General features: G+C 47.8%; 9 protein-coding genes across 9 annotated transcripts; 4 read left to right on the top strand and 5 right to left on the bottom strand.

Moving 5' to 3' along the window:
• Nucleotides 1-42: 42 nt before the first annotated feature.
• Nucleotides 43-855, bottom strand: DSM5745_05490 (putative mitotic spindle checkpoint protein (Mad2B); the record flags this gene model as incomplete). Its single annotated transcript, XM_026747506.1, has 1 exon — nt 43-855. The coding sequence occupies one exon, from the start codon at nt 853-855 to the stop codon at nt 43-45; it is 813 nt and encodes a 270-aa protein (XP_026603338.1).
• Nucleotides 856-2,775: 1,920 nt separating this feature from the next.
• DSM5745_05491 (putative importin beta-5 subunit) lies at nt 2,776-5,868 on the top strand (the record flags this gene model as incomplete). The annotated part of the gene is made up of 1 exon (XM_026747507.1): nt 2,776-5,868. One exon carries the CDS (start codon nt 2,776-2,778, stop codon nt 5,866-5,868), a length of 3,093 nt encoding a protein of 1,030 aa, XP_026603339.1.
• Nucleotides 5,869-6,579: 711 nt separating this feature from the next.
• DSM5745_05492 (class I SAM-dependent methyltransferase) lies at nt 6,580-7,689 on the top strand (the record flags this gene model as incomplete). The annotated part of the gene is made up of 3 exons (XM_026747508.1): nt 6,580-6,618; nt 6,690-7,406; nt 7,456-7,689. The coding sequence occupies 3 exons, from the start codon at nt 6,580-6,582 to the stop codon at nt 7,687-7,689; spliced, it is 990 nt and encodes a 329-aa protein (XP_026603340.1).
• Nucleotides 7,690-7,792: 103 nt separating this feature from the next.
• On the bottom strand, nt 7,793-8,737 carry DSM5745_05493 (phytanoyl-CoA dioxygenase family protein; the record flags this gene model as incomplete). The annotated part of the gene is made up of 1 exon (XM_026747509.1): nt 7,793-8,737. One exon carries the CDS (start codon nt 8,735-8,737, stop codon nt 7,793-7,795), a length of 945 nt encoding a protein of 314 aa, XP_026603341.1.
• Nucleotides 8,738-9,207: 470 nt separating this feature from the next.
• DSM5745_05494 (uncharacterized protein) lies at nt 9,208-11,774 on the top strand (the record flags this gene model as incomplete). Its single annotated transcript, XM_026747510.1, has 4 exons — nt 9,208-9,304; nt 9,372-9,519; nt 9,566-9,724; nt 9,773-11,774. The coding sequence occupies 4 exons, from the start codon at nt 9,208-9,210 to the stop codon at nt 11,772-11,774; spliced, it is 2,406 nt and encodes an 801-aa protein (XP_026603342.1).
• A 341-nt stretch (nt 11,775-12,115) lies between these two features.
• Nucleotides 12,116-13,513, bottom strand: DSM5745_05495 (putative TRAF-like signal transducer; the record flags this gene model as incomplete). The annotated part of the gene is made up of 2 exons (XM_026747511.1): nt 12,116-12,937; nt 12,986-13,513. 2 exons carry the CDS (start codon nt 13,511-13,513, stop codon nt 12,116-12,118), a joined length of 1,350 nt encoding a protein of 449 aa, XP_026603343.1.
• A 602-nt stretch (nt 13,514-14,115) lies between these two features.
• DSM5745_05496 (syntaxin family protein) lies at nt 14,116-14,919 on the top strand (the record flags this gene model as incomplete). The annotated part of the gene is made up of 1 exon (XM_026747512.1): nt 14,116-14,919. One exon carries the CDS (start codon nt 14,116-14,118, stop codon nt 14,917-14,919), a length of 804 nt encoding a protein of 267 aa, XP_026603344.1.
• Nucleotides 14,920-15,276: 357 nt separating this feature from the next.
• DSM5745_05497 (uncharacterized protein) lies at nt 15,277-15,797 on the bottom strand (the record flags this gene model as incomplete). The annotated part of the gene is made up of 3 exons (XM_026747513.1): nt 15,277-15,366; nt 15,434-15,546; nt 15,662-15,797. 3 exons carry the CDS (start codon nt 15,795-15,797, stop codon nt 15,277-15,279), a joined length of 339 nt encoding a protein of 112 aa, XP_026603345.1.
• A 1,662-nt stretch (nt 15,798-17,459) lies between these two features.
• Nucleotides 17,460-18,132, bottom strand: DSM5745_05498 (DUF4452 domain-containing protein; the record flags this gene model as incomplete). The annotated part of the gene is made up of 2 exons (XM_026747514.1): nt 17,460-17,774; nt 17,848-18,132. 2 exons carry the CDS (start codon nt 18,130-18,132, stop codon nt 17,460-17,462), a joined length of 600 nt encoding a protein of 199 aa, XP_026603346.1.
• Between the last annotated feature and the right edge of the window lie 4,584 nt (nt 18,133-22,716).

Genomic DNA, 22,716 nt, shown 5'->3' on the forward strand with positions numbered 1-22,716 from the left:
CCAAATGCTCCATAGTAATGAAAAATGGGCCGAGTCAGTTATTTATGGTGGATGCTCTGAATCCACCGGTTCATTGAACTTCTGCCGTGCCTCTTCCACCCATAATTCCAGGCGAAGTTCACCGGCCTCTACACGACGTACCGGCACCGTTTTGGCACGCCCGTTGGACACCTTTGGGGGTGGTTGTTGCGGCCCACCGTTTTTGAGCTTCGAAACGGAATATGGAGCCGAACATGATCTGAGATGAACCTTGCCTGGTTCCGCCACAATCCAGGTCTGTTCTTCTGTCGTAGTCCCCGCAGGAGGCAAGGCGTCTTCCCGGACTTCAATACAGACGGTAAAACTGAATTCATCGTCACGCGGTAGCGGGGTCAATCGGGCGCAAGCGGATGCAAGTCTCGCGAGACAAGCACGGAATTGCGCTTCGAGGTCGAGGACTTGAGAGTTGGGCGGGGCGCCTTTGGACGAGTCGTCCATTCTCTCTTCGAAAGTGGTGTGCACCTCCCCGGGCGGCACACGGGGAAAGCCTGAAAGATCAAAGGCATATCGTTCGAGGGGCTGATTTGTGCGAGCCGATGACAAGATGATGCTGACAGCAGTAATTGTGCCTTTTAGGATTTCTGTTCCGACTGCAATTGAGGCGTCGTTGATATAGTCACACACCTTGGGATGGCGGGACTGTCGTACGGGATAGTTGTATGCCCGAACGGGTAAGAATGTCGCTCGCGGATAGACTGACCGGAGCCATAAAATCTGATGTACAGAGACGGTGAGGAAATTTGTAAATGAAGCGGCCAGGGCAGCCTGATTATGAGGAGTCCGAGGTGCGGTGACCGGAGCAGAGAAAGTTGTCATTGTTGTTGTCGTGGTGGTGGTGCTCTCACTGGCTATAGGCATCGCCGGCACGGACTCTGGTATAGTTCAAGAAGAGTTTGTCGGATCTTGGAGAAACTGAGTGTTCCACCCTGAGGATAATCATCGCTCTGCCTGTTGGTGGAATGAATGTTAATTTTTTGCTGGGATTGAGGAGCGGTGGAGCGGGAAGGGAGCAGAGGCCACCAAATGACGTGCTATACAGAAACAACAGGGAAGCCTCACGGGCAATGATTATAGTGGTCATGCGAGTGAAGGCGAGCTGATGTCCAAGGAGAAAAGATGTTTACATACGTTGGGCTGGGTGGTGGAGACGAGACAGGGAACTCTCAAAGCATGAGTTTAGAGTCGTAGCGATCGTGTCGTGTCGTGTCGGGGTATAGTTCGCGATTAATGCGGAAGATATTAAAAGAAGGACTGCGAAGGTTGAGGGACGACAGTGGACGATAGAGAGAAGAACGAAGATGACGCGGATGCCGTAATCCCTCGGTGTGTCCTGGGCGGCTAATGATTATTATTAAGGCCGTTGGTGGTGTGCTCCCCTCTCCCTCGGAAAATTTTGATCCTGGATACCGTCCTGGCTTAGAGGAAATGTACTTGGTTAAAGGACTTAAGGGAGGGGTTCGCTCCTCTTTTTTTAAAATTTGCGTCTGGGGGAGAGAAGAGGATGTGCAAGGGCAGAAAACAAGGAACCAAATTCTTGGGGAGGAGAGGGAGGTCAGTGGGTTAACAAGAGACCGAGATAGCCGGGAGCTGCTCGGGCACCAGCGAGGGACAGAGGCAAAGAGGGCGAAAAAGCAGCAGGAGAGAGAGGGAAAGGGACAGACGAGGAGGGAAGAAGGACAGGAAAAGAATCCCAAGAAGAGGCGACGACTGGAGGGGAACCGCTCTGAGTCGTGGTCACTCGGTGGGCATGGGCAGCAGTGAGTGGGAACGACCCAAAGTGAAGTCCAACCAAGTCACGTGCCGCTGATCTCAGTATACCTACTGCTCACCACAGTATTTTGAACAGCACGCCTGCTAGACAAGGCTTTCAATGAGGTCTCAGTTGAATCAACATATGATGTCTTCAAGCAATGCATGGGCTGCTCCATGTCTCATATCTAGTCTCTCCCCCATCCACGGCCTCACCACAGAGTCAAGGCGCATCCTTCCGGAATCCGCTTTAGCCTTCAGCAGGGCCCACATTGCTTTCCCCTGCTGACTGGACTGATCTGCAAAACTGCTCCTTTCATCCAATGGCATTTGCAAACAAAATAATGTACTCGCCACTGACATTATCCATGTTCTTCGTGAAGCCTTAAAATCCTGAGTGTCATCCTGGAAGACTATTTTGCGGCATAGAGTGGTGCAGATGGTGGCTGCAGAGTGCAGACAGCTGTTGCTCCGGCTTCGGGGTTGAGAGCCACTTCAACCCCTCCCTAGTACCAATATGGCTGACCAACGCAGGACACAGACAAAGTACGAAGATAGATATCTTGTTATATGGACTAGAGCGGCGCGCTACGGAGTTTTTCCCGGGTACGATATTGACAGAGACGTTGTCAAAACTCCCGCAGTAGACACAGAGTATAGCAGTGTGTTCGGCTTTATGCAAAACAAATACAATGCGCATTATGCAGCAATCGTTAGACAAGACATTTTGAATTATATTGTCTGAAGATACTACGTAGTTTTTGGGTAAATTAGAATATCTGCAATGAGGGGAACCTTGGAACGTGAAGCGTGAAGCTGCCCTAGGTACGGTCACCGCCTCTGCCCCTCCTCCGGAACGCGATCGCTCCCCTAATCGCGTCTATAGCGCCAGACCACTGCCGTGTTATAATTTTGCCTTATTGCCTTTTTGGTCATCCATAAGCCTTTCTTCTTTCGATTCTTCTTCTCGATTGACCCGTCTCCATCATGGAGCACGAGCTCCTCACCCTCCTAGCCGACACTCAGTCGCCGGTTGCTGATACAAGAAAAGCCGCCGAGCTCAGTCTACTTCGTCTGTATTCAAACGAAAGCTTCCCCCTCTCCCTCGCAGCAATTGCCTCTCACGACTCCGTTCCTACCAACCTCCGCCAATCCTCCCTCTCAGTCCTTCGCACTTTCATCGCCGCCGCGTGGTCCCCAAACCTGGATGAGTTCAAAGGCCAAGTTCTAGTCAGCGATACCAACAAAGCCCAGATCCGACAAGCTCTTCTTGATCTGGCAACGGTCATAGAAGTATCTGAGCGGAAGGTCAAGTCTGCGGCCAGTTTTGCCGTCAGCAAGATCGCGAGCGCCGACTACCCCGAACAATGGCCCGAGCTGCTTCCTGCGCTCCTACGAATCATCAATGACACCAACAGTACGCCCGGAGCGCTGCATGGTGCATTGAAGGTGCTACTAGACTTGGTGGATACTGGCTTCAACGAGGAGCAGTTTTTCAGTGTCGCGCGAGACCTTGTCAGCACCCTGTTCAATGTGGCTACCAATGCGTCAAGGAAGCCAATGCTGAGGGCTTTGGCCGTCGCTGTTTTCCGCTCGTGCCTTGATACCCTTGAGATGGTGCTGGAACAACACAAGGTGGCTGTCAAGCAGTTCATGGACGAGGTTCTGGGTGGATGGTCTCCGTTCTTCATCGAGACCCTCAAAGCCCCGTTGCCACAGGCTCCAGTCGAGCAGGAGGAATCCAAGGACACTGAAATCTCGTCTCAATGGAGGGGTGTCATTGGGTTGAAGTTGCAAGTCGTCAAGACTCTGATGAAGATTCGAATGGTCTTCCCAGGTCTTTTAGTCGCCCAGAGCCCCGTCTACTTTTCGACAATTTGGTCGGAACTCTCCAACTCTCAAGTCGTGTACCACGAATTCTACATCAACGATGAACGCCAAGGCCGACTTGTTGATGTCGATGACCTCCCTTACAGTTTGGATTTGTTGGTTCTGGAGGAATTGGATTTCATCCAGAGCCTCTTGAAGGCACCGCCGGTCAAGGCAGAGCTGCAACAGCAGTTGCAAACTGACACTACGGCCGGCTGGCTGGCAGAGATGTTAAAGCTGGCTAGCTCCTATTCCCAAATCACGTCCGAGGAAGAGGGTCTGTGGGATGTTGATGTCAACCTCTTTCTGTCGGAGGAAACTTCTGTCACTGCAAACTACACCCCTCGTACTTGCAGCGGGGACCTGGTAATTAAGCTGGGAGATTGGCTCAAAGATGTGACCACCCAGAGTCTTCTTGCCTTTCTCAACGGCGTCTTCTCTGATGCTTCGTCTACGTGGAAGAGCCGCGAGTCATCCCTTTTCATCCTCAATGTGCTCCTCAGAGACTTGCACGAGGTCTCGCGGGACATTGCACCGGATGTAGCTAGCGGTTTCGGCAACTTTGCTCAATTCGCGATTCAGCAGGAAGAGGAGCTCCTGCGTGCGCGAGGTTTCCTTGTGGCGGGAAGTTTAGCAAAGGTGTCCAAGGTTGGCGAAGCTTACCTTGAGGCAACTCTCAAGGCGATCGCTGAGGACCCGTCAGAAGTCGTAAAGGTGGCCTGCATTCGCTCACTACAGGACTTGCTGCCTTCAGCTTCCCCCAATACCGCTATCCCTCTTCAGCAGTCTATAATTTCTGCGGTCTCCGAATTCGTCGCCGCTCACGATCTCCGCGAGTCGTCCGACACTGATGACCTCAAAGTTACCTTAGCCGAAACTCTCCGTGATACAATCATGGTTGATACTGGTGTCGTGCTCACATCTACGGCACTCGACGTCCTGTTTAACGTTGCCAGCAACGGTGCTACGAACTTTCAGCTGACAATGACCGTAACGGAGGCCTTTGAGGATATAGTCGAAATCATCTCGGACCGAGGCGCTGATGCATTTGTCCGTCTCTGCGAAAAGGTCCTTCCTTCGATCATGGGCGCGGTCGACGTCGGTAATATGACTCAGGATATTTCATTGACTATTTTTGCCGCTGACCTCCTGCGTGGTCTTACGGAGCGAGCCCTTGAGCCGCTGCCGGCAGGCTTTGTCGAGACTGTCATGCCGAAAGCGAACCGGCTTCTGCTGGATTCGCAAGATGCAGAGCTCATTCGGCCCGCCACGGAAGCTGTGAGACATATCCTTGCGCACGATTTCAATCAATTTGTCACCTGGCGGGACCCCCAAAGCGGAAAAGAGGCAATTGAAGTTGTTCTTGTGATTATCGACCGTCTTCTGGGCCCCACAGTTGACGATCACGCTGCAACGGAAGTCGGTCAGCTTGCTGCGGAACTGGTTGAGAAGGCAGGCTCGGAACGACTGGGACCATACCTCCCACAGCTTTTGCAAGCCGTTGCCCGGCGCCTTGCCACCGCCGAGAAGGCTCAATTCATCCAGAGTTTGATCCTCGTGTTCGCTCGGCTGACGCTTGTCAGCGCGCGCGAGGTCGTTGACTTCCTGGCGCAGGTCGACATTGGTGGACAAAGTGGCTTGCCTATTGTGATGAGCAAGTGGCTGGAAAACTCGGTCAACTTTGCCGGGTACGACGAAATCAAACAAAATATCATCGCGCTGGCAACCCTGTACAACCTGGAAGACCCCCGACTGGCTCAGGTGCAGGTCAAGGGAGACCTCATTGTGCAAGACACCGGGCGAATCAAGACTCGATCTCAGGCTCGCAACAACCCCGACCGCTACACGACCGTCAGTGCGCCTCTGAAGATAGTCAAGGTCCTCGTGGAAGAGCTGGCGGCTGCTTCCGGAAACAAGGAGATTGACGCAGCCACCGCGGCGGCGCTGGATGAGGAAGGCAGCGATGATGATGATGAGTGGGAAGACGTGCCTGATAATACTCTTGACCTCAGTCTCGGAGTCACTAAGCAAGAGCTAATGGCATTCGGCGAAGGTGGTACTGAAGGGGTGTTTGGAGTCCGCAAGCGCGATGATGAGACGCAGGCGTTCTTGCTAGAGTTCTTCCGAAACGCTTCTACGAAAGCCGAGTTCCAGCAGCTCTTCGCAGCCTTGACGCCGGATGAGCAGGAGAAGCTTCGGAGTTTGGGTTGATCAGGTTCTATTGACATGTGGACCGAATTAACGACCTCCCTCTGTGTGGATAAGTGCCACGATGATGATAAGAGTAGTACATTTGTACATAATAATATACCATGATACGACGATTCAGGATAGCCGAGGAGCACGGGGTAATAGAGTTCAAACCGACAGACCTTGGAAGAGGCCTCAGCGCGATTTACTGGGCGAGCCAGCCTATCGGGGATGGAACGGCAGGGTCTGGCTTTGGCTGGAGTCTGGGCGATTCTGCATCTGCACCCGACAAAGTGGCTGCGGGGTTCCAAGGCACTGTCAACTGTCAACAAAAATAGTCGGGTACTACTGCGGGAAGATGTATCATATGTGCTACCAGTCCAGAGTTTATCACATAATGCACATTCGAGCCTTGAACCTTCTCAGTCAGGAGATAGGCGAGAGTTGACGCTACTGCAGCAAATCCCACCGCAGCGGTCAAATGGTCCCGGTGCTGGGGATCGGGACGCCAACCCTGTGCTTCTTTTCTTTCTTTTTCTGTACCTAATCCTAGTCTAGCTGCAATGATCTTGATCCATTTCTCCATTAATTATTATATGGGTGTCAAGTCTGCCCGCCGCCTCCTTTCTCCAACTTCCCCTCCCCTTCTTCTGCTCGCACCCGCATCCCGACAGCTTGGGCCCTTTCTACGCCCTTCTTCCTGCTGGATTCCCTTGCCGCCAAACTCGGAGCATGCCGCCACCCAATTTCCATGAACAGATTCAGGTCGATGTAAGTAGACGTTTATATTCTGTTCGAATACCAGGGTCTACCCCGCTCGTAATGAATTAACACCCCTCCAGACAAGTGATGAAGATTCTCTCTACGATGTCGATTCCGTAGCTGACTCGAGCCTCTCTTTCGCGTCTACCGTTCGAGACTACTACTATGAAAATGGCCGTCGGTACCATGCATACCGCTACGGCCAGTACCCGATCCCCAATGACGAAGAGGAGCAGGATCGCTTAAACATCACCCATCACCTCTTCAAACTTTTAACTGGGGGCGATCTGTACCGCACCCCTCTCGCCCAACAATCTGCTCCAAGGCGCATCCTGGACATTGGCACCGGGACAGGCGCCTGGGCGCTAGAGATGGCGGAGGAGTTCCCCGAGGCCGAGATTGTCGGCACCGATCTGAGCCCAATCCAGCCGAGCTTCTCGCCGCCCAACTGCACGTTTATTATCGACGACGCGGAGAGCGATTGGGCATTTCCCAAGGATGAGAGCTTTGATTACATTCACGCCCGCTCTATGGGTGGTGGTATAGCCGACTGGGAACGGTTGTTCCGGCAGGCTTATAACCATCTCAAACCCGGTGGTTGGATTGAATGCCAGGAGTTCGAAGCCGAGATACACTCGGATGATGGCACCGAGGAAATGGCCCCGATGCTGCTAGACCTGGGTAGAAAGCTAGACGAGGCTAGCAGGAAATTCGGGAAGCGCATGAGCATTGCTTCTTCGCTTTCCGGGTGGATAGAGGGGACTGGGTTTACCAACGTTACCGAAGATATCTACAAGGTCTGCCTCTTTATGAAATGATATTGCTCACATTGCTCACATGCTGCAGTGTCCAGTAGGCTCGTGGCCTAAGAGTCCGCGCCTCAAAGAAATTGGTCGCGTCAGCAAGGTCGCAGTAATCGAAGCCATCGAGCCGTATTCATTAGCTCTCCTTACAAGAGTGCTTGGATGGACCTACGAACGTGCCCAAGACTATGTCAACAAATGTCGCCGGGAGGCACTTAACTCCTCATGCCATATATACGTGCTATACTACTTTGTGTATGCACAACGACCTCTATGATGATACGATGAATAATGAATTTTCATGACTATGTCTATACAAAAAGCGGGCTACTGCAGTTGGTATATACATCGGCTAGATAGCTACATACATGCAAATGCAATCATCCTTGCAAAGAATATCCAACGCCCTCCCCTGTTCCCATGGCCACCAAATTCGCCCTCATCTTCTCGGCCCTCCCCCCAACCCCGAAAGCCGCATCCCCTCTGTGCACCCAAGCCCCAACCCCATGCTGCAGCACCGCCGTGGCCCTCACCTTCTTACTTCCATCCCCTTCGCCTCCATCGGTCTCCTTAATCCCCACACTCCCATGCAACGTCAACCTCGACTCCTCCCCACCCTCCTCCTTCGCCTTATACACCCCGCGGTGCAAAATATTACTATCATAAAACACCGCATCCCCCGCTTTCAACTCCACAACCAGCTGGCCCGGAAGTTCATTCTCGTACGGATCCGCATTGCGCTCCGTCTCGGTGCGCACCCGGCGATGCGAGCCAGGAACCACAATTAGAGACGCATCGTCGCAGAGCGCGAGATTGTATTGCGCATGCGACTGCCGACCGCCGGGGCTTTTTGAAGCGAGGAGCTTCTCCTCCTCGTCTGGCGACGCGGTCTCGGGGATATCGTCGCGGTGCCAGCGGAGCGCAAAGTCGTGCGTTTCTGGTGCGACCAGTAGATTGAAGAGTTCCATTACGAGCTTCTCGTCGTTCTCAGCCAAATCCAAGCCAAGCAGTTCCTCGACAACGCTCAAGATCCGCTCATCGAAGTAGAATTTGGCGAATTCTTCCCGACCTGGCATGTCGGGGTGCAGGAGATGCTGGACGCCCCATATTCCACCCTCGGAGGCTGGTGGGGGGACGTTTGTTGGCCATGGGGGAAACTGCTTGGGGACGGTGCGGAAGTAAGGCCAGGTGCCCGTGCGGGTGTTGGTTGTGGCCGTTGTGGCGGCTTGTTTGAGAGTTGCGAACTCTTTGGAGGAGGGTGGGATTAAAGAGGGGATGACGACGAACCCCTCTTTTTGGAGAGACTGAAGGTAGGTGGATGGCATTTTGCAGGCTGGGTAAGATGCTTGTGGAGGTTGTGCAGAAAAGACTGGAGGTGGGACAATATATAACTTGAGTTATACCTAGGCCAGCTAGCAATACTACTGTCGTAGCTAGGTTGTATAGCAGCTACAGTGTGTACCTTACCCCGCGCGAGATAGAGTGGGGCTCACACAGTAACTAGGTAAGGCCTATTGTGCTGCTTGAGTAGCAAGCAAATCAAATCAAACGCCTTCTAGGAAGTATCATGCCTGGATCTATTGGCAGCAGCTTCTTTTTTATTTTCCGAAATATTAATGGTCCCGGCATATTAAGCCTTCCTATTATAGGGCTATAGTGCGCAGTGGGGCAGGACATCTGATTCTGAGGTCATCCTCCGCTCGTGTGAGTTCAGCTTTCTTCCCTCAACCCAAACAAAAACTCCTCCGCCTCCATATTCAACTTCGCATCTCCAGAACCACACACTGAATCCAACATGGCTCCCCGAATGAGTCTGGGTCTGAGTACCCTGCTCGCGCTGGGGCTTGTTCTGCTCCTGCTCCCCTGCCAAGTTCACGCTTTCGGCGCCGGCAGTAAGATCGTCCACTCCTTGCCTCTGCTAGATCAGCCACACTCGCGTGCTATATACTAACAAGACAGACATCGCATCCATCTCAAAGGTCGAAGGCAAGAACTGGCGCCATGGAGACATCGAAGACATGCTCAAGACAATTGCGTTCATCAAGGGCCACAAGTGGACTTCCAACATGGTCAAGCGGGTTTACTTTGGAAACTGGCTGAGGGATTAGTATGTTGTTCTATTTCGTTAGAATTTAAGCTAATGCTTCGCTTAGCTCTCAAGCTATGGACGTCGGCACCCTCAAGAGTCTCCCCGCCGATACTATTCGCATCCTTGTGTGGATTCTTTCGTTTCTATCGTTCGGCTACGCGACGGCCGAGTTTGAGGTGACGGCTGAGAGGCTTGGGGTATATCGCCCGGAGGAGCATATCGAGTGAGTGCCATTCTCGCCTGCGGTATTGCTACAAATTAACTTGTACAGCAACCCCAAGGACTACGCCGATAACGAGGATGCTCGCCAGTATGACCAACGCCTGCGCGGCCCTATTCGCCAGATCGAACTCGATATCGACCCTGAGACCGGTATGAAGAACTATATCGCAAACGAGAAAGGGGACTGGGCTACAAGCGCGGCGTATATCAAGTTCAGCTTGGCTCGCAGCATTCATTACGGGAGACTATATACCAGCGGCGGTCATCGCAAGGGTAATGAGGAGGATCTATGTGAAGCACTCCGATGTCTAGGTCAGGGCTTGCATACGCTGGAGGATTTCGCCGCGCACACAAACTACTGTGAGCTTGCGCTCCGGGAAATGGGCTTTCACAGCGTCTTTCCACACACTGGTGCCGAGACCCAGATAAATGTCCGCGGTCACCACGTTTATCCGCTTGTAACGGGAACCTTTGGTATGGTTGACTTTTTCCATTCGGTCCTCGGAGAGGCTACCGACCACTTTACCCAGTCGGAGATCAACGAGATGGATACTGCTCTCGGCGACGCCCAGTCGAGCTCATCGGCAAACTCTCTCAACAACCTTACCGGACTCTTAGGAAAGGTTCCCGGATGCGGTGACCTAGTCGCAGAAGCGGAGGCACTCAAGCGTCGATCCGAAGCTCAGCAGTCTTCAAACAGCCGCAGTGGTGCGGACCTTGGTTACGCGGCTGGTGAGTTTACTCGTGCGTTCAATAACGACTCGGAGCAGGCCAGGGCAAACACGCCATCAAGCACCAACAAGCCCACTGGACTACCTGGAATGCCAGACTTTAACCCCGCGGAAACGATCGCCAAGATTTACCCTATTCTCGAATTCCGTGACAAGGTCGTGCGAAAGATCTCGTCGATCATTGAGAAGATTCCCGGCCTGGAGGCGCTTGTCGAGAAGATCACCGAGACGCTGACTATTTTCATCATGTCTCTGCTTGCCCCCTTCATCCGCCCCATCATCAACGCTGCCTCCCAGTCTCTGCAAACCGGCTCCGCTGGTGTAATCGAATCCTCCGGGAAACATCAGTTCGAACCCTGGACCAACCCGCAGTGCAGCGACCCCACGCACTCCATGCTCTCAAAGGACCACTTCTCCAACATTCTCAACGAGCCTGCTGGAAACGTCGCCTCTGCCATTCTCAAGTACGTGGCCCCCCGCGTACTCCACGCCTGGGAGAACATCAACATCCCAGAACAGCAAGTTCTGCACGATGCCCTAGAGGTCTTCCACCACCCTGCGCTCCGGAACATGCGCAATGAAGCTCATCGCACCATGTTCGAGGCCGTCCAATCCTGGGTCCATGCCATGCCTGACCGAGGTGCCAAGCTCAACGATGTTCTCAGCTCCGAGGGCGTCAAGACGGGAAAGAATAATGGTGGTCAGGTCGGCCACAGCTGTCAGTCTCACTCACAAGGCGGCTTCCCCTTAGGAGGTGCTGCAGGTCAAACATCTAGCCATGGCTACGCTTCTCACTCCCAGCCTCAACCTCAGCAAAGCTCTGGATCCAGCTCAGGACTCCCATGGGAGAAGCTGTCCGACCAACTAAACAGCCTTCCCATCCCCGGGATCTCAAACATCAACAAGCTCAGCAGTAAACTCTCCAGCTTTGGCTTGGGAGGCTCGTCACGAGAGGAGAAGGATAACACTCCGCCGCCACAGCACAACTATGAACCTTCACATCAGCAATTCTCTCACACGCCTCCCGCGTATCAGCCTGGAGGTTACGGCGCTCCGCCGCCACAGCACAACTATGAGCCTTCACATCAGCAATTCTCTCACACGCCTCCCGCGTATCAGCCTGGAGGTTACGGCGCTCCGCCGCCACAGCACTACTATGAGCCTTCACATCGGCAATTCTCTCACACCCCGCCTCCCACGCACCATGAACCTGGAATTTACGGCGCTCCGTCTTACGATGGCGGTCACGGTCAGCCTCCTCATCACGGCCATGGATACGGACATCCCCACCAGCGTTATGGAGGCGGTTATGGGTACTAAGCTGTCGACCTTCTAATGCATAATGTCAATTATGAAAGCGAGTAGATGGTGTACGGATCAGATAGAAGGGCAGAGTTCTAGTTCCGGCGCTTCATGTTTTACTGTTTGATATTGGTTAGCAGCTAGTTGGGCTATTACCGATGCGTGATGAGATTTACGGTATCCATAGAATTAGGTATCATTAGTTGTGTATGTGCCTTTGTGTATTACAGCATCGTCCTTGGGGTCAAAACTGATCCCAGGAGACGCTATGGGCTCTATAGAACATGGTATCATACTGAATCCAGAACTCCACGCTTCCAATCCGTTCCGTCGCTAAGCCTTGCTTACGATATAGAGAATCACAATTTCGTCCCCTCCCTTCCCGTATCACTCAGTCTCCTGGGCCTCAACAATCCCGGTATAGGAACGGGACCACTATTACTAGAGCCCACCCCTGCACCAGCCCCCGCGCTTGTCGCACTCCTTGAGTCATTACCATTCTGCGCCCGTTGACCTTGATGCAGCCGCGGGTTCATGAGCCACTGAACCTGCATGCGGACGCTGTTCACGGCAGCATTGGTGTGCGCCATGTCTTCCTTGAGCCGGAGACATTCGTTCATGATTGCCATGCTTGCGCGGGCATCAAGGTCTGTGATGGCATGCGAGAGTTGTGCGACTTCTTCGCGGAGGGATTCATGGAGGGAGAGGAGGTAGGTGGTCGCGTTTGTGAAGGGATTGGTGGATGAGTCGGGGTCGGTTATGGATGATCTGCGTCTATTTGAGGAGTTGGTGGCAGTGGACGTGGAAGCAAGTGCGTCATTGTTGTTATTGGGGGCAGAGAAGGCGCGGGAGGATTCAAATAGGGTTGAGCGGATAGAGGCGAGGCCGTCGTCGAGGATCTCGTTTCGTTGTTGAAGATGGCGGACTGTGTGTTCCATCGAGTCAAGGCGGGCGTTTTGGGCTTCAAAGTACGGCCCCATTGTGATGAGGGGGCAGCTCTGCTCGTGGGCTCCTAGCTCTGCGCGCTTCATTTTGATGGGACAGCCGTATTTGGATGCGGCGCAGGGGTGAATTGCTTCGGGACAGGCATCGATGTGTTCCCGGAGGGCCTTTCGAAAGACGGTTACTTGGCAGTCTGGACAAGTTGTTTTGAGGCTAGGGCATAGATATTTGACGTGCTCCTGTGAGGGAGTTAGCACTGCGTAAATGGAACTTGATCCGATCCCTACCTCGTAATCCTGCTCCATAATGTCTGTGTCGCAACGTAGACACTTGTGTAGTTCATGCATACACTTTCCCTCCGTGCTGAGGTCCTTCTTGCGGGTTTTCTCCTCACAAGAAGGGCTCGGACAGTCCATCAGCTTATACTCGCAGTACTTGTCCGCATGGGACTGGATATGGCCCCTTGGAACAACCTCTTTGCATCCTTCACTCGAAAACGGACACCGCACCGGAAGATCGTCGCACATGTTGGTCAATAACCGAGGAACATTGAGATAGACATCTCTCGTAGGAGCGCGGCATGTGGGACAGGTGAAATTGTCTGGACCGTCGGCGAACGTTCTAATGGCAAAGTTCAAGCACGTCTGGCAGAATACATGATCACATCCTAGGCGCACTGGTCGGATAAAAGGGCAGTGGCAGATTGGACACATGAGATGATCATCGTAGTCAGAGATGTACTCGAGTCCACGCAAGTCAATCACTCCGTCATGGTCGCTGCCTGCCTCCATAGCGAGGAACTGGTCAAGCTTCATGCTGATAAGTGGCGCTTCCAGGTAGATTTATAGGATTCTGACAATGACTCTCCTGTGAAAAGGAGAGAAGCTCGTGTTTCAAGGGATCGTCCGCTGGAATGTCCTGTTGGCGAGAGGATGAAACAATAGCTCCGAGTGACAGCCCATGAGTGTCACACGGTGGCTGAAATGAAGGGAGGGATGTCGCGACTCGGAAATCAGCGTTCAATAGGTTGATTTAGAGCGTGAGCCGGCGGAGAGATGGCGGGTGGTTGAACAGAGGAAGTTCGGGGACAGGAGCGGGAGTCGAAGCGGCATTGCGGGGAGGCAAGAGTGGTGGTCGGATGGATTTTGGACATCAACTGCCTGGATCGAGCGCAGCAACTCATCTGGTTTCCGACCAGGACAGTCCCGTTATAAATAAAGATACTTTTCTGGACTGTTCTCGGTTTCGATCGCTTTAAGCACCGACTGCATTCTCGACCCTCGGTCCATCGTCCGTTCGCAACTTAGCGCTGAAACTCCTCCGCAGTTGCCCATTCATTGTCTGACCAGCACTCAAACCTCTCCCTCAACAACCTCCCTCCCCTGCATCAGCGATCATCATAATCTGACATCCGACAATGCCGAACCCTTCCCAACTATTCCTCCTCGCCGATCACATCAAACTCTCTCTTCTCGAACGCCAACGAGCCATTTCGCTGAGTCTAGAACCCAACAGCCAAGATGGCGAAATCTCCCGCTCGCTCGAGTCCCTACGAGAAGGCATCGAGAGCGTCGAGGCCGACGTTACACGGTTAGAAGAATCGAATGATGAGGCGGCTTCCGACTTGAAAGACCAACTCGTCCATCTACGCTCGCAGTACAGCGACTTATCGTCGCAATTCCGCGGTCCCGCCGGTTCATCATTCGCCGATGACCGGTCAGATTCAGCATCGCCGCAATTCACCAGCATCAAAGGCTCATCGCCGGACCTGAAACAGCCTGTTCCGCAGCATCCGCCGTCTAAATCTGTTCGTTTCATGGACGATTCTGCCGCCGCCGAAGAGGATCTCAACCGTCGCAACCTGTTCCAGCCATACCGAGACTCGCCCTCACCCGAAGGCGTGGATACGACTGACATGTCGAACCAACAGGTTTACGACCATCATGACCGGGTGATGCGGGAGCAAGACGAGCAGTTAGACCGGCTGGGCGAGTCGATCGGGCGGCAGCATCAGCTGAGCATCCAAATTGGGGACGAGCTCGATGGCCATGTGGCGTTGTTGGATGAGATGGACGGTACTGTTGACCGACATCAGAGCAGACTCGACAACGCCCGGCGACGCATTGACAAAATCCGCAGGAGTGCTGGGGAGAATTGGAGTATGATGACCATCATTGGGTTAATCATCATCCTAGTCATCCTGATCGTCCTTTTGAAATGAGGGCTGCAGCATTCCTACGTGTTTATTTGTCGTGCTTTAGTTATACCTATTTAGCGGCGCAGTGGCGTTGATTCTCAGTTTCATATCTGCTCTGGGTTAGAACCATTTGGTATCGGACACTCCTTGAACGACGGGACGGCGTTGGTAAGGTTGCGACAATTCCATTTTATACATACACTACACGAACAGTTCTACTCGGTACAGCTCTACTACAGTACACTTAAATGTACCCTGAATTAAGTTCATTGCCATGTCAAAACTGGAGAAACCCTCTTTAACCTATATCATGCATGGTACAAAAGGAAATGAACTGAAACAAAGAAAAGGTCAGACAGCTAAGCACCAGGCCCAGCCATCTTACGCCTTCTTATTAGGCTCGTTCTTGGTCTTATCTTGCAGGTCGACGAAGCTCTCATGGCTGTCCACCTCGCCCCGATCAGCCTTGACCTATTGCGACAGTTAGCTTTCAGGCCCATTCAGAAGCGGACTGGACAGTTCAGATGTAAATACATACCGAAGCCTCACTGCTGCTGGCAAGGTTCTGGTTCCACTTGCCCTTGCCCTCCTTCTGCCTCTTAAGCTGGCTCTGCTTCTCCTCCTCGTAATGGTCCTTTAGTTCGTCGCGGCCTGAACCTTAGGTGTCAACGGAGTCAGTAACACACAGTTTGGGTGCGGAAATCAGGAGTTTGTCGAGTGGTGAAAAGGTAGGTGCTTGTTCGGAAGGAAACTGAAGTCGACCTACCTCGGTCATCGTCCTCCTTGAGGCCCCGGCGAGGTACGGAGGTGTGGAATGCGGAGGTTGTGGCGCGGGGGAGGATGGATGAAGCGCGGGCGCCCGAGAGACGGGTGGATGCGCGGATGGAGGGGAGGAAGGACATTTTCTCTGTTCTCCTCGTTAGCAAGAGCTCGCATTGGGAGAGTAGATTGCGTAGTAGCTCACGTTTGTAGATAAGAGTGTGGAGAGGTGTTGGTGGTTGGTATAAGCGGTAGTAGCCAACTTGTACTTTTTCAGCAGCTATGTAAGGATGTGGAAGAAGTATTTAAACAGTTTCCAGCAGCCTGGCAGCTTGCAGCTCAACCGCTGGACGTCACCTTGCTGCGGCGGCCAACCAAACACTGTGGATTTGGACTGATTGACGGTGACGTCATCAATACTCATTGCCTGGTTACCACGGCTTCACAAACGGGCTGCTACGGCTGGACATTGGTAGCCGAGGTAATAAGCTTATTAGTGCTCGGAGCAATGGATTGGCGGATGATAATTTAAGGATAGGAGGTTGGAGCCCATGTTTTTAAAGTTGTTTGGGTCGAGTTGGCTTTGCGGGGTGAGTATACGCTTCGAGGGGCAAAAGGGGCTATACAGCTACACCTTCGGTAGGGCGTGGTAGTATATGGGATTTGGTTAAGTGTTTCCTTCAAGCCAAATATATAGTATAGTGGCCATATGTTCATAGAATTTGAGCGATAATCTGATGTTTGAACGGTCAGCAGGGGTACACTAGGTTATATATCTGGATGCCGGTCGGTCCAGGGAAATTGTACACAGTTTTATTCGACCACAAACCGTAGCTAAGCTGCAGCCAGTAACTCCAGGGTCAGCGAATTAACCACTACGCCATGTTATGTCCAGTACAGATCTGAAGCCAACAAATGAGATGTCATTGAGACAAGACAAGCGAGCAAATGGAACAGCAATGTCGGAATAATAAGACGCAGCTTACCAGGTTTCACCTGGAGACCAATAGTGAACTGATCCAATCCATGGATTCACAGCCAGTTATCCTATCAATAGGGAGGGCATGTTACCAATCCCAACCATATACACGAACAGAAGCAGAAACAAAGTAGAGAGGTCAGACAAGACATATGCAAGATATCAAACGTCGCAAGACTTCCGAAACAAGTTTAACAAATCCCAACCAATGCAAGACGTATATCGTTCCCGCCTTTCTAGATCCTTATAACGCATGAAAATCCGTCCCACCCAAAATGTGTACCCAGGCCAAAACCCCCAAAGAAACATGGTCAAATAGCTAAGCGGATTTCGCAAAGCCGCCAGAATACTCCAAGAAAAACAACTCCGTGCCCCCCAAATGGCAAAGTCGCCGCTTTCTATACATCATCGCCGGCCCTGAACCCCGAGGCCAATAGATCGGTATTTTGGTTTTTCCCTAACCGAGCGTAGAAAAACAAGGTATCGCTGGAGAATGCAAGAATCGAATCGCAAGGGCGCCGTCGCTCGCAGGTAGTCGAAGAAGCATCAATCTAGGAAATCGTGATCGGAGGGTGTATATACAAACATAAACAATGTATCCTTTTATGCTCCGCAGATTCGTGAATCAAGAAAAGGCGAGTTTAGGTTGATCGTGAGAAAGGGTCGAGTCGTGTCAAACGATTAGAGAAGCAAAAGAAGTCAATATTATGACCCGCGGTTAGGGAGACCGATGATGCAGAAGCTGGGCGAAATCGAGAAAAAGTCGTGGGTGGACGTGTGGCTCTTGCCAGCAGTATGACGGCTTGGCAGGTCATGGCCATGGTCCTTACCACCGACGCTGAGCGTTCTGCATCTGTGCCGGAGAGATCGAAGTGGGCGGGCTGGTCATGGTCATCCCGGTGTTGGGGTTGATGATTGGAATGACTTTGCGGGCGCGAGCAGCCGAGGGTTGCTGGAAGCTCGCTTGATTATAATTACCGGTGACCCCCGAGTGGAGGTACGTAGTGGAAGAAGCGGGAGACAAGGAAATCGACGGCGTAACCTGCTGAACGGGCTGAATTTGATGCTGGATCGGCGATGTGTCGGGCGAGCCGCTAGAGAGAGATGAACGGTCCGAAGAAGCAGAGTGGATTGAGTGCAGCTGGAATTCCGAGTCAATAACAGATCATTACGAGAGGATTCGATTCCGAAGATTCGAACCGGGCAAAACATACGTCGTCCTCCGTCAGGAGACCTGGACAGAACTCCAGGTCGTCGTCCAGGTCAAAAGACCGTCCAGCTTCAAAGCGGGCACGGAAAGCAGTGACCGAGGGAGCCTCGGCCAGCTCCCTCATACTCTTGACACCACGGAACTGACGTTGAGCGTTCTGAGCTGCCATCTTAGGGCCTCGTCGGGAGCGGCCACCATGGTGGTTATTTGACGTTTGCAGGTGAGCGGTGGCGCCATGGTGAGGGGCTTGGTGGTGCTGTTGGTGCTGTCCGTAGAAGAAGGTCGACATCTTGGCGGCGGCGTATTAAGGCGACGAGCAAGGAATAAGCACGTTACGGTCGTTGAGATGGTCAATGTACAGATGAATAGTGGATACAAGCAAGGACCAGAGTCGTTGACGGTGAGCAATGCAGGATAGGACTTTTGAACAAAATGGAAGGGAATATATGGCAAGGAGGTAGTTGGACGGGGAATATTCTGTAGAAGGAGAATATACTAACGCAGGGGGTGAAAGAAGGAAGAATAGTAATATAGCTGAGGAGGGAAAGGGAAGTGAACGGTGGAAGGTTGAGTTTGAATTTAGCTGTGTGGGATGGAGAAGGAATCGAAGGCGGCGGCGGCAACCAGACTGAAGAAAAGGTCTGGGAGTCGAAGCCATGGAGACTGGAGAGGGGCTTTCTGCTGGGGCTGAGTCTGAGTGGACGACTCCAAAGCGATTACTCGGTAAATTACCGACCGTATGTTACCGCTGCCAGCCTTTGACGATCGCTTGCGGCTGGTCAATCCTGTCACACGCTAGTCTCACGGCTAGGGTCACCAGATTCCTCGAGAGCGGAAACATGGTGGCGAAACTTTCCAAGGTGGCCAATAAGCGGAGCATAATTTAGCGCTAGGTGTCCCCACATACATACAATTTTTAGTCTAAGGGGCCAGGACCACCAATAAGACATGGACCAGCGCCGAGCGGCTAGCACTATGTGGAGCTAACGAACGTCATTACCGAGCTAGCCCATTGCGGTTGCAAGTTGGTCAGATGCGGGAATCTTATCCCGGCTTAGCCGCTCAAGGGCCGACTGTGCGCCTATCATCTCCTCCCTGAGAGTCGCAGGTCCTCACTCCTCAGGCACCTCAGGTAGGAATCGTTAATTTCTGCTGGGCTGCGCATTAATGGCTAATGCAGGAGACCATGGTAAAATACAGCCACGCTGTGACTGGGGGGAAAGTGGGTCGGTAGAGCGTGGGTGTACAAACAACAAAGGGATGCATCATGCAAGGCCTCCCTTTGGATCGGGAGGGCGGCGTTCTTGCCGCACCTCTATGGGGATTGCTTTCCAAACCTCGTATTGAACACTGAAATACTTGACCATGTCGCTCACAACAGTCGCAACGTCGGACAGGAACCTCGCCTTTGGAGGCTGTCCAAAGTCTGAAACCTGAATCATGCGGCAGGCGTTTCCGAAGATAGGCACGGCATGCGCTGGCAATTTGCACCATGACCAGGACGGACAATGATTTGCAAGGAAATGATCTGAGCCCCGCCCACAACAAACAGATGTCATACTCATCGATGATTTGCTCCCAGCGCTTCCCCATACATTCCCACGGAACCGTGCGACGTGGTCGAAGAGATTGGCCGCCCCATAGATTCTGGAAGAACGGGCGCAGAGAACAGCTCGGCCCGACTTGTCTGCCGGTCACCCCAGCTAGTTTGGTCACGTGACCTAGCTTTGTAGCTTACCTAAGCTTATCTTTAAACTTTACTTATAACTTTGGTTATAATCTAAATATAATAGCTATTAATATAACAAAGCCTTATACTACTTTTTAAGTAGTATAAATATTAATAATCCTATTAAAACTTTATATTAAATTTTTTTTTAACTTTTTTTTACCCCTTTTTACCTTTTTTACTAATAATACTTCCGCTTATTATGCTAACTATTAAATTAATAATAAGAACTACTTAAAAACTACTTTATAATTTATTTTTATAGCTAATTTAAGCCTAGGCTATTTTTAAAAAATATATATAAATTTTAAATAATAAAGTAGTTTTTTTTAAGCTAGAGCTAAAGGTAAGTAAGGCTATTATTATTAAAAAGTAAAAGCTAAAAATACTTTTAAATTACTTTTTAATTTTTATTTTTTAACTTTTTTTAACCTTACATGCATCCCTGGGAAGTACTTTAAAATTAATTATTTATAAAATAATAAAATAGCCTACCTTTTTTAGGGGAGCTTTGCTACTAGGTTAAAGGCTATTTTAATAAAATAAGTTTTTTTAAGTGCTTATAAAAAGTACTTTTTAACTAGTTTAAATAAAATTTAATATTATTAATAGCCTTTGTAGTTATTATACTAGTAAGCATTTTATTATTTATTTTTTTACCTAGGTTTTTAAAAATAAAAAGGATATTAAGGGCTGCCTAAAGGTTGGTAAAATTAAAAAGGCTAAGAATAAGTTTAGTTATTACTTATAAAAAGTACTTTTTAATTAGTTTTATAAATTTTTATTAATTTATTATTAATAATTAAAAGGCGTGCTAGGCTATAAAGCTAGTTATCTTATTTTAGCTTTTATTTAAATAAAATAAAAATATAAGTAAGCTATGTTTTTTTATTAAAAATACTTTTTAACTAGTTTTAGTATAACCCCACTACTATAAAAAAAATAATAAAAAAAAAAGTTATAAAATTTCTTATAATACCTGCAAGTTAAAAAAGGTGCTAACTAGTAAGTTTTTTTACTTTATTAACTTTAAAAAATACTTTTTAATTAGTTTTAAAATACTGCTTGTGGAAGTAAATTAAAAATTATAATTATTTTAAGCTTTTTAAAAAGCTTAATACTACTGGCCAGGATAATAAAAACAAGAAAAAAAAGTAAAAAAAAAAAAAAGATTATTAATATTACTACTACAAAAATTACTTTTTAAGTAGTTTTTTTTATGCCCTTTTTTATTTTTTTTTTTAATTTAGCAAGGCGCCTACAGGCATATTTTATATTTTTTACCTTTTTTTTAATAAGGTGCATATAATATTAACTACTTTAAAAGTAGTTTTTTAATTTTTAATTTTTTTTTATATATAATAAGCTATAATTAAATACCCTAAATTATAATAAACTTTATTTTTTTATAATTAAGTCTAAACTAGCTTTAATAGCTTTTAAACTAGTTTTATTTTTAGGTGTAGGCTTGTTAAAAACTAGTTATTTTTAAAAAAAAGTAAAAAAATAACTATTATTTTTTTAAATTTAAAGTACTTTTAATTAGGGCTAAACTAGTTTAGTTTAGGGTTATAAAAAAAATTAATAAAAGTAAAATTTAAATTAAGCATATAGCTTACTATGTAAGATACCCTTAGATTATTAGGCTTAATTATTTTAAAAGTACTTTTAGTATTACTAAGTGACTAAAAATTTTTAAAAAATTTATTTACTTATTTTTAATTAAGGACTTATTTTTAAATTTTTATTACTATATTATACTTACTAGGCTAAAAAATATATTTTAAGCTTACTTATTTTTTACTTATTTTATATATTTTACCTAATAAAAGTAGTTTATTAGCAGCCTAAAATAATTTATTTCTTATATGCATGTTATGCTAAAGGTTTTAATTAATAAATATATATATTTTTATAATATTTATACTTTAACCAGCTAGTATATTAAAACTTAATTATTATAGTATAAAATTATATTAACATGCTATTAAAACCAAGTAAATAATAAAATTTTATTTTTAAATAAGTAACTAAAGTACTTTTAAAAATATTTAAACTAATTTAAAACTAGTTTTAATTACTAGAATTATTAACCTTTTTTTTAATATATTTAATAACTTTAGTAAATGTAGCAGGCCCCCTAGTTATTTTATTATAAAAATATTACTTTAACTAAGCTAGCTTTTTAAAATTAATTTTAATTTTATTTTTAACTTTTAATTTTTAGCCCTTTACATGGGTGGTAGTGGGAGAGTCTTAAAAAATATTAAAAGATTTAAAATAATTAGTAAGTACTTAAAAACTAGTTTTTTAGTAAACTTATAATATTAATACATGTTTTTAAATAGGCATAGTAGTAAAAGCACTAAAATAATATTAATATTAAAAAAATTTAGCCCTAGGGTAAAGCAGGCTTTATTAATTTATATAATATATTAATAGGTAGGTGTAGTAAAATTAGCCCTAAAAAATTATTAATATTAAAGTAGTTTTCCCCGCAAGTAAAGTAGTTTTTAGGGTATATTAAAATATATAAAGCATGTTATTTATAGGGTATAACTAAAGTTATATTAAAGTATTATTAATATAAAACTAGTTTTTATATAAAATAAAGTACTTTACCTTTTTATATAATATAATTAAAACTAAAAGCCCCTGGCATGTATAAATTTAAAAAAACTTAACTTAAATAAGATTTTATTAAAATTATTTTTTGCCTTTTATAGCTTCTTTTATTTTACTATATTAAAAGCCTTATATTTTTAGCATACTAAAAAGGTTAAAAGTAATTTTAAAGTAGTTTTAAAGTAGTTTTAATATATATATAATTTTTTTATATATACTTAAAATATTATTTATGCATGTTATTTATGCAGTATTTATACTAAGTTTTATAAAAAACTTTTATATAATATTAATTTATATTATGCTAATTAAGCTGCCAGGAGCTGCCTTAAAATTAGTAATTAAAAATAGTTTTTATAATAAATAAAGTAGTTTTAATTTTATAACTATACTAAGTAATAACTTTTAAATACCTAAAAAATAGGACTTATAGTAGCTTTGCTTAATAATATTAATATTTTTTTAAATTTACTTATAATAATTAGGTAAAATTTAAAAACAGGCTTAATTAAGACTAGC

The sequence above is a fragment of the Aspergillus mulundensis genome (assembly GCF_003369625.1).
Source record: "Aspergillus mulundensis strain DSM 5745 chromosome Unknown scaffold_5, whole genome shotgun sequence".
NCBI classification, from domain to species: Eukaryota; Fungi; Ascomycota; class Eurotiomycetes; order Eurotiales; family Aspergillaceae; genus Aspergillus; species Aspergillus mulundensis.